At 39.5% G+C, this 16,780-nt stretch overlaps 2 protein-coding genes across 8 annotated transcripts in view; both read right to left on the reverse strand.

Annotated features, from left to right (window-relative positions):
* LOC116103804 (protein FRA10AC1 homolog) overlaps positions 1–16,780 on the reverse strand; it is a 55,225-nt gene that overhangs the window by 24,887 nt on the left and 13,558 nt on the right. For 3 of the 7 annotated variants that reach the window (XM_031390221.1, XM_031390215.1, XM_031390222.1), the window contains exons 1-5: positions 10,616–10,747; positions 8,419–8,495; positions 6,324–6,419; positions 6,152–6,197; positions 2,930–3,006 (exon numbers count right to left, since the gene is read on the reverse strand). In XM_031390221.1, the coding sequence (XP_031246081.1) occupies positions 2,930–3,006; positions 6,152–6,197; positions 6,324–6,419; positions 8,419–8,495 (296 nt within the window). In that variant the 5' untranslated portion in view covers positions 10,616–10,747. Of the gene's footprint in view, positions 1–2,929; positions 3,007–6,151; positions 6,198–6,323; positions 6,420–8,418; positions 8,496–9,410; positions 10,592–10,615; positions 10,748–11,242; positions 11,371–16,780 lie in introns of those variants that run through there. The other 4 variants (XM_031390216.1, XM_031390217.1, XM_031390218.1 and 1 more) reach the window with 3 other exon arrangements.
* On the reverse strand, positions 10,608–11,000 carry LOC116101451. Its single transcript, XM_031385001.1, has one exon. It carries the CDS (start codon positions 10,971–10,973, stop codon positions 10,608–10,610), a length of 366 nt encoding a protein of 121 aa, XP_031240861.1. The 5' UTR covers positions 10,974–11,000.

A 16,780-nucleotide genomic window follows, 5' to 3' on the forward strand; every position in this document is an offset into this window, starting at 1 on the left:
CTAAGGATTATAGACATAGAAGAGAGTGAAGACTTCCAACTTAAAGGGCTAGTAAATATCTTCAACAAAATTATAGAAGAAAACTTCTCTAACCTAAAGGAAGAGATGCCCATGAACATACAAGAAGCCTACAGAACCCCAAATCGACTGGACCAGAAAAGAAATTTCTTCCGTCACATAATAATCAAAACACCAAATGCACTAAACAAAGAAAGAATATTAAAAAGCTGTAAGGGAAAAAGGTCAAGTAACATATAAAGGCAGACCTATCAGAATTACACCAGACTTCTCACCAGAGACTATGAAAGCTAGAAGATCCTGGGCAGAAGTCATACAGACCCTAAGAGAACACAAATGCCAGCCCAGGCTACTATACCCAGCAAAACTCTCAATTACCATAGACGGAGAAAACAAGATATTCCATGACAAAATCAAATTTACACAATACCTTTGGGCATAAAGATACAAAAGATAATAGATGGAAAACACCAACACAAGGAAGGAAACTACCCTAGAAAAATCAAGAAAGTAATCTTTCTACAAACCCAATACAAGATAGCCACACAAACATAATTCCACCTCTAACAACAAAAAATAACAGAAAGCAACAATCACTTTTCCTTAATATCTCTTAACATCAAAGGGCTCAATTCCCCAAAAGAGACATAGACTAACAGACTGGATATGTAAACAGGACCCAGCATTTTGCATACAGGAAATGCACCTCAGTGACAAAGACAGATACTACCTCTGAGTAAAGGGCTGGAAAAAAATTTTACAAGCAAATGGTCCCAAGAAATAAGCTAGAGTAGCCAATCTAATATCAAATAAAATCAACTTTCAACCAAAAGTTATCAAAAAAGATAAGGAAGGACACCTCATACTCATCAAAGGAAAAATATACCAAGAAGACCTCTCAATTCTGAACATCCCTGCTCCAGATGCAAGGGCACCCACATTTATAAAAGAAACTTTACTAAAGCTCAAACACACATTGCACCTCACACAATAATAGTGGAAGACTTCAACACCCCACTCTTTGCAATGAACAGATCATGGAAACACAAACTAAACAGAGACACAGTGAAACTAACAGAAGTTATGAATCAAATGGATTTAACAGATATCTATAGAACATTTTATTCTAAAGCAAAAGAATATACCTTCTTCTCAGCACCTCATGGTACCTTCTCCAAAACTGACCATATAATTGGTCACAAAGCAGACCTCAACAGATACAAGAATATTGAAATAATCCCATACACCTTATCAGATCAAAACAGACTAAGGCTGGTCTTACATACCAACAAAAAACAACAGAAAGCATACATACACATGGAAGCTGAACAATGCTCTACTTCAATGATAACTTAGTCAAGGAAGAAATAAAGAAAAAAATTAAAGGCTTCTTAGAATTTAATGAAACTGAAGACACATCAGACCAAAACTTATGGGACACAATGAGAGCAGTGGAAAACTCAAAAGCTCTAAGTGCCTCCAAAAAGAAACTGAAGAGAGCTTACACTAGCTGCTTGACAGCATACCTGAAAGCTCTAGAACAAAGAAGCAAATACACCCAAGAGGAGTAGACTGCAGGAAATAATCAAACTCCAGGCTGAAATCAACCCTTAGCCAGACTAACCAGAGGGCACAATATCCAAAATAATAAAATCAGAAATGAAAAGGGAGACATAACAATGAAATATATCTTAAAATAATTATTCTGCTTGTTGAATATTAATAGTTGAAAATATTAAAATCGTGTTCTATAAAAAATAAAATAAAATTAGTCAAATTTAGGCTAAATAGTGCTGAAAATTTTGAAAACTTGAATAAAAATATAAATAAAAGTATACTTCAATTTGGAAATTTTTATATAAAACAAATATTTTAATATTTTCAGAAGCTACTAAAGAAAAAAGAATGCAAGAAAGGAGTGAGTTCCATAGAGAAGCAAATCCATTCAACTCTACAGTGGGTTAATTATACAAATGGTGCTTTGTTGCCAAAGCAAGGACACAAAAGCTCAATAGACTCTTCCTGAGTGAGGAAATGTGAATGAAAACAAGTTTCAGAATAGATCCAAGTAACAGACTCTCAATAATACGCAATGTTACATCATTTTACTAGTTTCCTAGGAAGACCAATAAAGGAGGAAGAAAAATAAAGATGCTCCACTTGGAAGCAGATTAAACATTTGAGCAGTATGGGCTCAGTGGACAGGGGAAAATAAAAATAAGAGAGCTAATTTAACTATTAAATTAAATAATAGCTAAATTCGTCAGGACCCTACCTACTCAGATAGTAGTCAGAAGGGAATCCATGCAAGACCAACAGCCTTGACACAGGAAGAGTTTTTATGTGTGGGAAATTCTGAGTGAAGTTTCCTGCTTGCCTTAATTTTTTTAAATAATGTTTTTACTTTTTGAGATTATAAATGTTATTACATCACTTCTATCCTATCTTTTCTTCCTCTGACCCCTCTCAGATACCCTTGCCATTGCTCTCAAATTCATGGCCACTTTTTCAATTGTACCATGAAAGCTAGTCCTTAGGAAGGAGGCTTTCAGATCAGATTCATCTCAGCTCATCTGAATCCTGTGTCTGGTGTCCACAACAGTAGGGGCTTATCTTCACCAGCTAGGGAACAACCAAAGGCAGCAGCAATAGCCTATATTTGGGGAGTCTTTTGGACACTGCCTTATTTTTGCAAAAGCAATCCTGGACACTACAGTCTAAATATGTCATTATTTCGAAGGTCTTATCAACAAGACACAAGAGCATTTCTCACATGTCCTGTTACTTCCAGTATCATACCTGGTTCAGTCATGAGGATGCTCCCTGAGGCCTGTCACCAAAGTTACAATAGAGGGCCTAGAAAATCATCTGTACTTGTCCTACCATGCCATGTAAACTTCACAATACTTACCCCAACCGCTTAAAGTCCTCTCTTTTGCCACCATAGTACAAAATATAGTCATTTACAAACTTTGTGTGCCTTTGATACTGAAATGCAAAACATTAAGGATTTTTGTAACTGTTCAGACATTGTTCCATTGTAATATATTACTAAATAAAAAGAAAGCATGATATGAGTCTGTCTAGCATTCTTAGATGTATAAAACATGAAGGACAGCTATATAGTAAACTTTCACTCTTTGCTGAAAGCATTTCAAGCATGTGTTACTTGTAATGTTTGGAATCTTTTTCATGCATACATTATTCTTGTGATAAAAATGTATAACCACTGGGGGAAAGAGGGAGCTTTCTATTCTGCTTCTAGACTCCACACAGCTTTATTCTCTCATTCAGCCTAATAATCATAATATTACAAATAAATTGTGACTTCTAAATTAAAGGTAAAAAAAATTAGAACTTATCTTCCATTGTTATAATGTAATAATTAATGATAAAGTATATAAAAATAGGATATATCTATAAAATTAAATCCTGCGAACATTAAGGTTTCAAAAATAAAACACAAACAAGAAGTCAGAAAGGGGCCGGGTGGTGCATGCCTTTAATCCCAGCACTTGGAAGACAGAGGCAGGCGGATTTCTGAGTTCGAGGCCAGCCTGGTCTACAGAGTGAGTTCCAGGACAGAGCCAGGGCTACACAGGTCTTGAAAAAAAAAAAAAAAAAGTCAGAGAGGAGGTATGGTGGCTCACACCTAGCAAGCACATCAGCATTCAAGAGGCCGAGGCAGGGGGAGCAACAAGAGTTCCTGGTCAGCCTGGGCCTCAGGGTAATAGAGTGTCTCAAAAAAAAAGCAAAGAAAAAGAAAAAAGAAAAGAAAAGAAATAAATAAATCTCAGTAAGATTTTTTTCTTTTCTTTTTAATATTCAGAGAGTCTACACAACTATGTATATTTTTCATGCAAAATAACTGTATGAACATTTAATGTTCGTTTTAAAACCTTGGCAGCACTCTCCATCCTCAAGCACATGCAAACTGAGCTGTTTCAACTTCAGTGACCATATCCTTACAGACATAATAATTTCACTGATCACAGTGTATTCTAATAGAGTACTTAATAAGAACATCAACTTGAGGCGGGAGGCAGCCCAAATACCTCAAGGCCTGGGTTCAAACTCTCCAACTACCACTAAATAGGCATGCTATTAAAACTTTTTCTGTAAGGAGCTAGATGACAAATTTTGCAGGCTTTGTAGTCTAGTGGTTTCTGTCACTACTCTGCTCTGCTAGTGTAACATGGAGCAGTCAAAGGCAACAGGCAGGGCTGGGCTGTGGTTAACACAACTTCTCCTTGAGCAAAACAAAGCAGCAGGAGCTTGGCTTCTAGGAGACAGAGTAGACAAAAACCTATTCCTCCTCCCTACTCCTTAAACTAACAAGTCCCACTTTGGGCATTATATATAAAAATAAATACAAGCCTGTGAAAGACGGTGATTAAAAGGCACACCAGGAACTGTCCTTGAATGAACTACATTCATTCCCCAGAAAACACCAATAGGCACAGACTGAAACAATTGCAACAGCCTGCTCTCCCTTACTGAAAAGCCAAGAGTAACTCTACGAAGATTACTACGGTGGATTGAATAGGTATGGCCTCCACATACTCATGTGTTTGAATGCCTGACCGTAGGAGTGACACCACTAGGAGGTGTGGCCTTGTTGGACAAGGTGTGTCACTATGTAGGTGGGCTTTGAAGCCTCCTATGCTCAAGCTGGGCCCAGTCTGGAAGATATTCTCCTCTTGGTTGCTTGTGGAAGGTCAATGCCCTTCTGCTGCCTGTGATCCAGATGTAGAACTCACAGCTCCTCCAGTACCATGTCTGCCTGCATGCTGCCATGCTTGCTACTGTGATGATGATGGACTAAACCTCTGGCACTACAAGCCAGCCCTTTATAAGAGTTGCCTTGGTCATGTTATCCCTTCACTATGAAACCTTAACTAAGACAGCCACTAACTTTTTGGTTTTTGGATTTTTTTGTTTGGTTGGTTTTGTTTTAGTTTTGTTTTTGTTTTTTGAGATAGGGTCACACTATGTAGCCTTAGCTGGCTTGGAGCTCACTATGTAGACCATGCTGGCCTCAAATTCAGAGATCTGTTACCCTCTGCCTTCTTAATGCTGGAATTGAAGGTGTGAACCACCACACCTAGCAAAATCACTAACTTTTAACATAATGTCTTAGTCAGGGTTTCTATTCCTACACAAACATCATGACCAAGAAGCAAGTTGGGGAGGAAAGGGTTTATTCAGCTTACACTTCCACATTGTTGTTCATCACCAAAGGAAGTCAGGACTGGAACTCAAAGGAAGTAAGGACTGGAATTCAAGCAGGTCAGGAAGCAGGAGCTGATGCAGAGGCCATGGAGGGATGTTCCTTACTGGCTTGCCTCCCCTGGCTTGCTCAGCCTGATCTCTTATAGAACCCAAGACTACCAGCCCAGAGATGGTACCACCCACAAGGAGCCCTACCCCGTTGATCACTAATTGAGAAAATGCCACACAGCTGGATCTCATGGAGGCATTTCCCCAATTGAAGCTCCCTTCTCTGTGATAACTCCAGCCTGTGTCAAGTTGACACACAAAACCAGCCAGTACACGTAGTGACTTCTCCACTGTAGCTAAACATATGCCTCACCCCGCTAAAAAAAACTGGGGTCCTCTAGTATGGTGCTTATTTTCTTCAGTCCTCACCTGGGTGCGAACATTCAGGTCTTCCCTGGCATCTCCTGCTCTCTAACATCCTAAGTGGCTTGACGTCAGGGTAGCAGTGCATGACAGCCTGACTTATGGCTTAAGTCTCCAGTCATACCCAGGGAACAGAGTAACAGCAGGCGTAGAGATGGCACTTACACAGACTTAATTTTAAAACAGAAGTTTTGCAGAAAATTTAAAATAGTCAAGAGCCAGGTAGGAAGGGAATGGATTAAAATGATAAGAAGACAAGAACAGAAGGGGATGCTGGGAGCCTGGCAAGAACATGCCGGAACACTTGTACGTTCCTGGTTTTTTATACCTGAAAATATAAATGGTAGATTTCTATATCAATGATTACTAACCTGTAAAAATAAAACTAGTCTACTTAACTTGACAAGATTTTGATTTTTAAAAGTTAGAAAACATGACTAACAAGCAAAATACTCTATTAGTTATAAAAATAGAACTATAAAAAGGATACAGCATCCATAGCTATGAGATGAAACCTTCTATTTCTTGCTTCTTCTCTGTTTAAAAAAGAAAAGTTTACGTAAATTCAAATGTCCATATTTTATTAACATAATCAAATCCACAGGTTCTGAGATTATAAAACAGCTTAACCCAAAGACCATCATAACACCAAAACACCACACCTGTCAAGCAAGTCTGCGGCAACTTGTTTATGGGCCACCTTTCCATGTCTTTCTTTTTGAAATGGTTTTGTAAGCAGCAACTCATCTTCGACTGTCCTAGTGTAGTAAAAAGAAAAGGTGTTAAAAGTTAATCTTTCTTGAAGGATGCTGTCTAATTCTTCCCATGTTCGTGACTGCTCGGCAGGTGTTCTACCAGTGACCACCATCTCAGCTGTCTCAGGAAGGTGGAGCCTTGCTGGAGGAAGTGGATCACTGAAGACGGACTGACTGTTTTATAACATCTGCTCAGGGCTTCCTGACTGTAGACACAATGTGTGCAGCTACTTCATGCTCCTGCCTCCACGCTTTACCCCTTGTCCCTATACTCCTTCTTAAATCTTGACCCAAAGCAAATCTTTCAGTTTCTTCTTGTCAGGCAACAGGTTCACAACTAGGAAAGTAACTAACATGAAATAAGAATTAAACCTTAAGAGAGTCTCTGATCTTTGATGAAACATTTTGCTTCTTAATTTTATTTAATACTTATAAAATGGAAAAGATAAAATAAAATGGGTAGTTCTAACCAGCACTAACTTTGGTTCCTGACTCGATCATTTGCCACCCTAAGTTATTTACCTGTAAAGTAAGGGTAATGAAAACTTAACAGGTAAAAAATACTTGGAAAGGGAAGTTTGACTATAGAGGACACTGACCACAAATGATCAGCCTTACTGATAAATAGAACCCTAGACCATAGTACCCAACTAAATCTGCTCAAATTCTATCCAGAAACCATTTCTTTTGAGGGAGGATCCTTACTAGCCCAGGATGGCCCAGAAGCCACTATGTAACCAAGGATAAACCTGAATCCCTGGTGCTCCTTAACCTACTTCTAAAGGGCATGTGATGCTTTTCTTTGTTTTACACAGCACTGGAGACTGAACCTGGGGCTTCATATATCCTAGGCAAGCATTCTAACTTAGTTACATCCCCAGACCAGAAAGTAATGTTTCTTAACGAAAATCTATTACAAAAAAAAAAAAAAAAGGGCTAGAGAGATGGCTCAGGAGTTAAGAGCACTGACTGCTCTTCCAGAAGTCCTAAGTTCAATTTCCAGCAAAACATGATGGCTCACAACAATCTGTAATAGGATCTGATGCCCTTTTCTGGTGTGTCTGAAGACAGCTACAGTGTACTCATATAAATAACACAAGGAAATCCTTAAAAAAAAAGAAACAAAGAAATCTAAAAAACATACATTGTTATAATATGTTATAATTATTACTATTCTTTTGTTATTGATAAAGACTGACCATCTTATAAAATGTTCAGTCCTAGTTAGTGATAGCACATTAGTCTCACTATGGAATACAAACCAATTTCTCTAAGTTCTGCTACTATGAATCAAGCACTCCGTTACTACGTAACATGAAATTTCTAAGCACTGAAAGCAAAGAACAATGCCCCTAAACACAGCAATATGGAGAAGATATAACCTCTAGCTGGACATGGCAGTTCATATCTGGAATCCCAGCACTTTCGTAGCTAAACCAAAAAGATTGTGTCTTAGGACAACCTGAGCTATATAGGGAATTCCAGGCCAGCCTGAACTATATAATAAAACTGTCTCAGGAAACAAAATGACAACAAAAGAATGTGTCCTCCTTGTGAGGCCCAGGCTTTGTATGCTAGAGGATCTTGGTCCCCCCAACTCTGACTCATTCAAGTAAACATCACAACTGTTCTGACTTACAACGCATCCTCCACACGCACCTCACTGGGGAGACAAGCACTAGCAACTAAGACTCCTTCAAGCTGTGATGACATTTGCAGGCACACAGTCTTAACAAATGAAAACAAACAAAAGCAGAGAACCATGCAATAGGGAAATCTTTCCTTTCCCCTCTATCCCTTTCAATACTCCTTCACAATAAAACTTCATTTTTCCTACAACTACCTCCAAACTGAAATCCATTTATTACAATGTAATGAATAAAGACCTCACTTGCTACAGCAGTTGTTTCCATAAGCAAAGTCAATCAAACCCGTCCCATATGATTTATTTACACTTCATGTCCATCTAGAAACAATGTGAACTATGGATCAAAAGACTTACTTCTTCCTCTTTTTGCTGGATCTTCCACCTTGCTCATCGTCACTAAAATCAGAGTCATAGTCTCCATGCCCGTGCATCTGCAAAGGAATGCAAAGTCAGTTGTGCGGACCTGAGCTGCCAAATACTCAAGAAGCACAAGCCTGAAAGTTAAATGATCTTAAACAGCCACAAGCTTTACGAGTCATGGTAGGCAGATCGCTGTCTATGCACTATGCAGCCACCTAACATTCCCTTTGAAATAAACGGACAGATACTTCAGAAATGCACAAATGTTTCCCACCTTTAATTGCTGTTAAGGGAACAAGGACATTAATCATTGGCCTTCCAGTGAAACCTAAGCCTGGATGCTGCAAAGTGACTCCATTCGAGGAGCAGCAATGTATACTTTCATTTCTGTTACACACCCCACACTCCCTAGAGATGTTTCAGCCAGTGACAGACCACTCAGGAGAAATATAAATTATTGCCTAGTACTTCAACTATATCTTTTACATGTGTAGCTATGCCTAACTGTGCAAATACCATTATACTTATCTACAGTAATAATTACAATAACATGCTACATAGGTTCATAGTCTAGAAAGATACTAGTGTGGGAGCTGTCTGTAGTATAGGTGTTTGATGGCTGTACTACTGTGTCAGCATACTCTATGATGTTTCAACAATGCAGAAGTTGCAAGATGTATTTAAGTCTTGTTAAGCAATAAATGACTATATTATTACTCTGTCACAGACACAGTGATAAGCACTTTATAAAGCTTATGATATGACTTTTCAAGTTAAAAATAAGGACTTGCATTTTGGGAATGAGAATGTAGTTAAACTAATCTACGTGATTCTCAAGGACCCAGTTTCAACAATCTCTTGGGAATATTAGGCACAATGTGCCAGAATTAGTGTTTGTAAACAGTACATTATCAGCTGATTAAAATTTTTCCCTTTTTTTTAAGTATGAGTTTTGTCTGAAGTCTCCTTAAAATAAGTTTCCTTACCCCTAGACTTAGTCAGTTTTATTATTTTCAGACAGATATTCTTGGAATTGCTGAAAAGCTTCAGCTGTCACTCAGTTGTCACTGAAAGGCATTTGATTCCAGCATTACACAGAGTTTGGAACACATGAGTAAGGGTATAGATGATTTCACTACTGTATGTCATCAATATTCAACTCCTACAGCAGACAGGAGCCAGTCCAGGTCAAGTGATACTATTTTTCAGCTTTGGTATTTGTGTCTGCAAGTGCACAGAATTTGTAACACACATTAATAGGGGAAAAGGGTGGGTTGCAATCTCTCCAGTTGAAAGGAACCAGTCCAGGTAAAGAGACATTAACTTTAACTTTAGCATTTGTGTTGGCAAGTACAGCTAGGACAGCCAGTGTTTCCATTCTTGACTACCTTCCTTATGTCATTCCATCTGTTAAATAAGGTAGCTATGTCAAATCATTAAATTCTGTGAGTCTCTGTAACTCCACTTTCAAACTTGGGTGTGTGTGTATATACCTCTCTTCCCTATCCCAACAAACGCTAAAGAGATGACAGCCAAGCTTGGAGACCCAGGTTTGCAGGCCCCAGGTGCCACCACCTTCCTTGACTGACATCTATCATTGCCTTATACACCTAGAAGTCATACCTTTTAGCACATCTTATCACGACTGTTCAAATTATACTACCCCCTAATCCTATATCCCCAACTGCTTCATATTTTGATGGTGGAAAGCCGCAGTGTGGAGCCTGGAGCTTAGCAGAATCTAAGGTCTGGCTGGCACATATGCTTTTTTGGCTTCCCCACTTATGTAAAGATTAACATAAAGGTTATGTAAAGAAGTTCGGACCTCGCAGGAGTAAGACATCAATCTCAAAGAGTTTGGGAACGGTATCTAGTACAGTAAAACCTGTAAATACGAACTTGTAGATCATCTTGACCCCTCATCCCCGACACCACTTCCCTGCTCCGACTCCCCGTTTCTTATTCCTCTGGCAGATTCATCCATCCCTTGAGCAATCTTAAACTCAGTAGCTTCACTAAAAAGATCTCACTCAAATCATGCTACCAATCGACTGGAGTTAAGAAAATCTCGAGAATGAGACATCTGCTGCCTCCCGAATCTGTCAAAATATAAATTAGAATCAACCACTAAGAGGAACCAGTTTCAAAGCCCTCTCTGATACCAAATACGCCCACGGCCCTCCTTACACACCCCTTCCCTTCCGCTCCTCTCTGTCTGGCAAGTTCGCCCCAAGAGTCCTGAGAGCTGCAGCGACGACCCACGGCCTCAGCGAGCCGCTGCAGATCCGCGCCGGTCCTCCGGAGCCACGCAGCGCCGCCGCCCGCGCCACAGCCACCGCCCGCTGCACGCCTGGCCCTACGGGTACCGGCTGGGAACCGCTTCCGGCCCGGCTTAGAGCCGTGCCACATCTACAAGGCACCGTTCTCCGGCGAGCCAGCCGTGTGCTGCAGCCAGAACGGCTCGGGGTAAACAAGGACGATGGAAGAAAAGGCCCGGAAGAGGAAGCGGAGGCTCCCTGCTTTGGTCCCTCATTTTTCCTTGGGGCCATCTCCTTTCCCCTCTAGGGAATCCAACACGTCGTACATTGTGGCCCTGCCCAGCCCACGTCCTTCATTGGAAAAATGTCTCTTGCTATAGAAAAAACCCTGCCTGTCACCTGCGGTCCTCTCTCTAGAAACCTTAGTAACGCCTCCAAGGAGCATCCTCGCCCAGCAAGCGGCTCAGCCTCAGATCTGCCTTATTACCCTTTCCTTTTCCCCTACGAAAACAGTGCTCATAATTAGAACAGAAATAACTTCTCCGCGTTCCGCCACCCACACAATAGATACTGTTCCAAATGCAGTGCTGGCGGCTGAAGAGATCGAGTCGGCGAGGAAAAGAAGAAATGGGGAATGAAGAAGATTTCACAGGGTCGCAAATTCTATGCCAGTAAGCAACCTAGCACAGGCGGAAAGGGCATCCAATATAGAATTAAAAGAAAAAAAAAAACCCAGGCAGGCAAAATTAAATTATTTTAAGCCCCACTGGGTTCTTCCTTCATTTTGCTTTCCTACACCGTGACGTCCCATTCCTCTTTCTACTGGGTTCAGATCTTGCTTCCTTCTAGTACCAGCGGTTATTCATCTCGCCTTCCGTAGTCAACACTGTACCTCTGAAATCACAGGAGCTACTAAAACATTTGCTGAATAGAACTGGCATGCTTCTCGCTTTTACAACGGGCCCATTTTAAGGAAAAACTCTGAATCTTTTAAATCTTTTATCCTAAACAGTAGATAACAATATCCCTGTCAATCAGTTAAAGACTTTTTTTATTCCTGGCAACAAATCATAGATACACCCTGATTTACGCAGAGCAGTGAGTGTGATCTTATTAATTATATAATTATAAATTCGTGTATTTCAAGATGCATTTGAATTATACTTTAATAAAAATGTTTCCTTAAAAATGTAAACAGGAAGCCTCATAGTTTAATATTATAGCATTGAGTTATTTTGTCAAGCAATCATTTTTGATAGATATCTAAAAACCAATCACTTTATCCTTTTATCACTAATAAGAACTCCTGTAGCCTATATGCAACTCTTTTATACCAATATTTGAGATGCATTAGCATTTTTGCTCCTTTTAAAAACATCTTTATCTTTTGACTTCTTTTTAGTTTTCCAACAACCCTGTGCTGATGTTGTAGGCCCTGCATTTAAATTTTTAAAGTTTTGCTTATATGTAATATGTGTGTGCCTGCTTCTCCATGTTACATTACACATGGAGGACAGAAGATGGTATTGTAAGCCCTAGAACAATAGTTACAGAGTGGTGTGGGTACTGGGAGCCAAACCCTGGTCCTGTGAAAGAGCAGCAAGCCTCTCAACGGCTTTGCCAACTATGGTGGTTTGAATGAGAATGGGTCCCAATAGACTCAGATGCTTGAATGCTTGGTCCTCATTTACTGAAACTCAAAAGCCCAGAGGCCCAGTAGATAGATAGATAGATAGATAGATAGATAGATAGATAGATAGATAAGATAAGATAGATAGATAGATAGATAGATAGATAGATAGATAGATAGATAGATAGATATGATGTGTGTGTGTGTGTGTGTGTGAGTGAGTATGGGTGTATCCAGTTGTATATATGTATCCATACCCCTGTAACTTGTGGATCAGGATATGTGATCTCAGCTACTGGTCCAGCATCATGCCTACCTGCTGGCAAGCCTGCTAACCATGGTGGTCATGAACTTACCCTCCAACACTTAAGCAGATCCCCAACTAAATGCTATTTTTTAAGTTGCCTTGATCATGGTGTCCCCTCACAGCAATAGAACCATAACACACCATTTCTTCAACACATGCTTTGCTTTATGCATAAGAGAGTTAGGCACAGATCTTGGCCCCACAGGTCCATGAGGGCTGGGCAGCATTTTCCTTTCACACAATTCAGCTCCTATCTCTCAGTTCATGATTCTCTGGGGAGTAGTTTCTGAGTTGATATGTTTCTATTCTCCATTCAATCAAAGGTTTTCATTTTTGCTTTGAGGTCAGCAGCTACTGGAGACATTAAGTGCAAAGTATATGCTATAGATAGATCACATAATCTGAATTTGAATCAACACAGGACAGAAAGCTTACCTGATGGAAAAATCTCAAGTAAGCAATTACAATTCAATATTAAAAGACACAAACACCCATTGAGAACACACTAGGGGTAGAGCAGCCATTGGGATTACAGACATGTAAAAACCACTTCTTTATCTCAAAGATAAATTAGTTTAAAAAACAGAGCATATAAAATAGTAAAAATCAAGGTGTACTATCATATACTATAAGTATATGGCATATGGAAACCTATGGGTCCCAGGCCTTAAGTTATGTTATCAATGATTAAAAAAATGCAATAATATATTGATGCCCAAAGCAACAAAATGCTATGGTGGTATGAGATAATGGCCAGAGATGGATGGTGATGGCCATAAAATATCAAACCATGCTTTTAATAACATGTTCTGTTATACTTTATGTCTGAACACACTTATTTGCCCCAAATGATCACATGAATATTTCTTCATTAAGATTGATGCGGCATTGATACTTCTCCATGGTAACCTGATTTCTGCAGTTTCTGTCAAGCTGTCAAGGCTCTACAGAACTAGTGGTGAGAGGCTTCTGAAGCTGAGTTGTAACAGATGATGCAGCTTCTGCCTGACCCTTTCTGTCTTCTTGATGGTAAAGAGTAGTGCAGACAGACCTGAGCCATCTTCACTGAGTCTGACCCACACTGCAGATTCAGGCCAATTAATTGTTGCTTCAAGCAACAAACTCTTGGGGTGGTTTGCTATATGCTATGAATTGAGATTCCCAGAAAAACAAAAACGGTTGCCTGTTTTAATCATTCTACATGGTCAATTGATGGATTACAATTTCAATTTATGGAAAGTCACAATGTTGCAGACCCAGTGCCAAATATCCTGGGCTACCTTTAACCTTTTAAATAACCATGTATTACCCACCTGTGTGTGAGCTAAGATCCTTAAGAAGATTTCTAAGTCCTTTTAGAAAGCACAAATGTCTCCTAACTTTCCCAACCCTTGGTTAAGAATGTCATCAGATGGCATCTAAGGCCTATGACAGAGACTCCCAAACTTGGCTATCGCCACCAACCTCAGGTTATCATCTGTATTAGTCAGGGTTCTCTAGAGGAACACCACACACACACACACACACACACACACACACACACACACACACACACACGCACACGCATGCACGCTACCTCAGGTTATCATCTGTATTAGTCAGAGTTCTCTAGAGGAACAGCACACGCACGAACACACACACACACACACATGTGCGGGCGCGCATGTGCTCCTATGTATGACTACACAGTCCAAGAATCCAGTAGCTGTTCAGTCCATGAGACTAGATTTCTTAGCTGGTCCTCAGTATACAGTGGAATCCCAAAAAAGTCAGCTCCAATGCCAGTGAAGGAATGGATTTGCAAAAGCAATCAGGCAAAGAAAGCAAGCTTTCTTCTTCCACGTGCTTTGTATAGGCTGCCAGCAGGTGTGGCCCAGATTATAGGTGGGTCTTCACACCCTAAAAGATCTAGGTTAAAAGTAGATTTTTCCCACTTTAAATTATTTGATTAAGAAAAACATCCCTCACAGATGTACCCAGCCACTTGGGTTTTAATTAATTCCAGATGGGGTTAAGTTGACAACCAAGAATGTCCATCACATCATGATTTGTGACTTTGTTTACTATAAAACTTCATGAAATTGTGCCCACATTGCAACACGGCGTTTGAGATAACCTAAATCTGTCTTCCCTGACCATGGTTGACTTTATTTGGATCTAGAATAACCTTTGATACTCCCTTTCAGGTCAGAGTTACGTTTTTTTATGTCAGCAACACCAACAGAAAACCAGAACAATCTGTTTTCTCAGTTCCCACTTCATTGGATGAGACTCACTTCTTCCTGTATCTGGAATCTCCCTCCTGTTTACCTGCATAACCCCTTCTTATCCTCCCAACCTCAGCATAGATAAAGGGAAAGTTTTTCATAACCAAACTGGCTCACAGACTGGGTGAGATTACTATAACCCACACACACCTCACTTTCAATACCAACTACCAACAAGTATATGCACTAATGGTTTATCCCATTCTCTATCGTCAAGGTATTAGCTCTACTAGAATAGGGACTGTGACTCTCTATTGCAACCCCTAGTCCTCAGCACAATGGCAGATAAGCAATTGTCCTAAATATTTGTTGAAGGGGTGGAGATGAGTCGATGGTTTAAGTGCTTTCCTTGCAAGCATGAGAACCTGAATTTGAATCTTCAGAATCCACGTAAAAAGATGGGGCCTGGTGGTGTGATCTCATGATGGTGAAAAAGAGGCTAAATAGGTGGATTCTTGGGAGCTCGTGGACCAATTAGACTAACTACATGTCAGAGTCCAGAGTCAAGAGATACCGTTTCAAACAAAAGGTGGAAGGCCTCTGAGAACCAACATCTGGGGTGTCCTCTGACTACCACATATATGTTGTCATGTCCACAGGTTCATACCCACATAAGTACACATATGTAACATGGTTAAACAAGACAAAATACTATCATTCCTATTTTAACAGACAAGGAAGCAGATTTAGAGAAACTGACTTTCCCAAAGTCACGAGGACGTAAATGGGCCCAAATACAACTGCCTCTGAGTTCTGGGCTTGTGTTTAATATATCTACTGCCTTTCAAAAAGGCCAAAGCCAGTTGTGATACTTGGGCAAATTAGGAACTATTTTTTATGGAGAAAAGTAATCAAATAATTTGAGAAAGAGATTAGCAATATGTGGGAAAGACTTTAGAAGAAATCAGACTAGAACTATAATTTAAATGTAGATCTTAAATGCTAAAGGATATGGGAAAGGGGATGAGAATCAAGGCAGTGGACTTTCAAGAGAAGACTGGAGGTAGAAAAACCCATGGCTGGTTTAGGGGAGCATGAGGTGATGACTTCACGGGGAGCAGAATTTAAAGGAGTAGCGAGGTAAGGCTGCAGAGGTCACTTGAGGCAGATTTAGAATGCTCTTGAATACTACATTTCAGCATTTGGTCAGTGATAAAGGAGCGTTATAAAACAGAGGTGTCATCTTGGATGGACAAGGGTGTGAAAATCAGCTTAGACGTTGCATCTAAAGGGTTCAGCTTTGAAAAGGAGACACTATGTGTAGTGCTTTAGTAATCTATTATCTCTTTAATAGAATGCAGAATAGTATATTATCCCTTTAATGGAATGGCTTGCAGGGAGGAGGGACAGTGGCGAGTTCATCAGAGCAGATGTCAGGCAGTGAGAACTGAGAGAAATAATTTAATAGTTGAAGGAATACAAGGTAGAAGTTGTGGCTAATTAAGTATACAGATAAGGAATAGAGAAATGAAAGGTGCTTCTTTTTTTAAGTTTTATTGCAATATGATGAGAAAAGTTACATGATTTCAGTTTATCTGAATTTGTTAACATTTAAAAACGTATTTTAAGTAAATAGAATTAAATCACATTCTTGTTTCCCTTTTGTACCCCAACTCCTCCCAGAGACCTCCTCTTCAATACCTACAATATCTTTTTTTGTCATATTCCTTAAAATTTATAAAATATTATAACAACAAAAATGAGTATTATAAAAGCTGTTTGATATAAAACAACAATCAGTTTAACAGTGTTATGTAAATGCTTGTCTACAGCAATACTGAAAATACATGTTTTTCTCAATATAAATTTTAAATAACTCCAAACACGTTAACTGTATATTTCAAAATAATACATCACTACTAGTATTTTCTTAAATGAACATAAATATATAAAG

Source organism: Mastomys coucha, unplaced genomic scaffold, assembly GCF_008632895.1.
Source record: "Mastomys coucha isolate ucsf_1 unplaced genomic scaffold, UCSF_Mcou_1 pScaffold21, whole genome shotgun sequence".
Classification (NCBI taxonomy): Eukaryota; Metazoa; Chordata; class Mammalia; order Rodentia; family Muridae; genus Mastomys; species Mastomys coucha.

Excerpts from the sequence above, each read along its gene's own strand:
- LOC116101451 (XM_031385001.1), bottom strand. The coding sequence starts at position 10,973 with ATGGCCCCAAGGAAAAATGAGGGACCAAAGCAGGGAGCCTCCGCTTCC.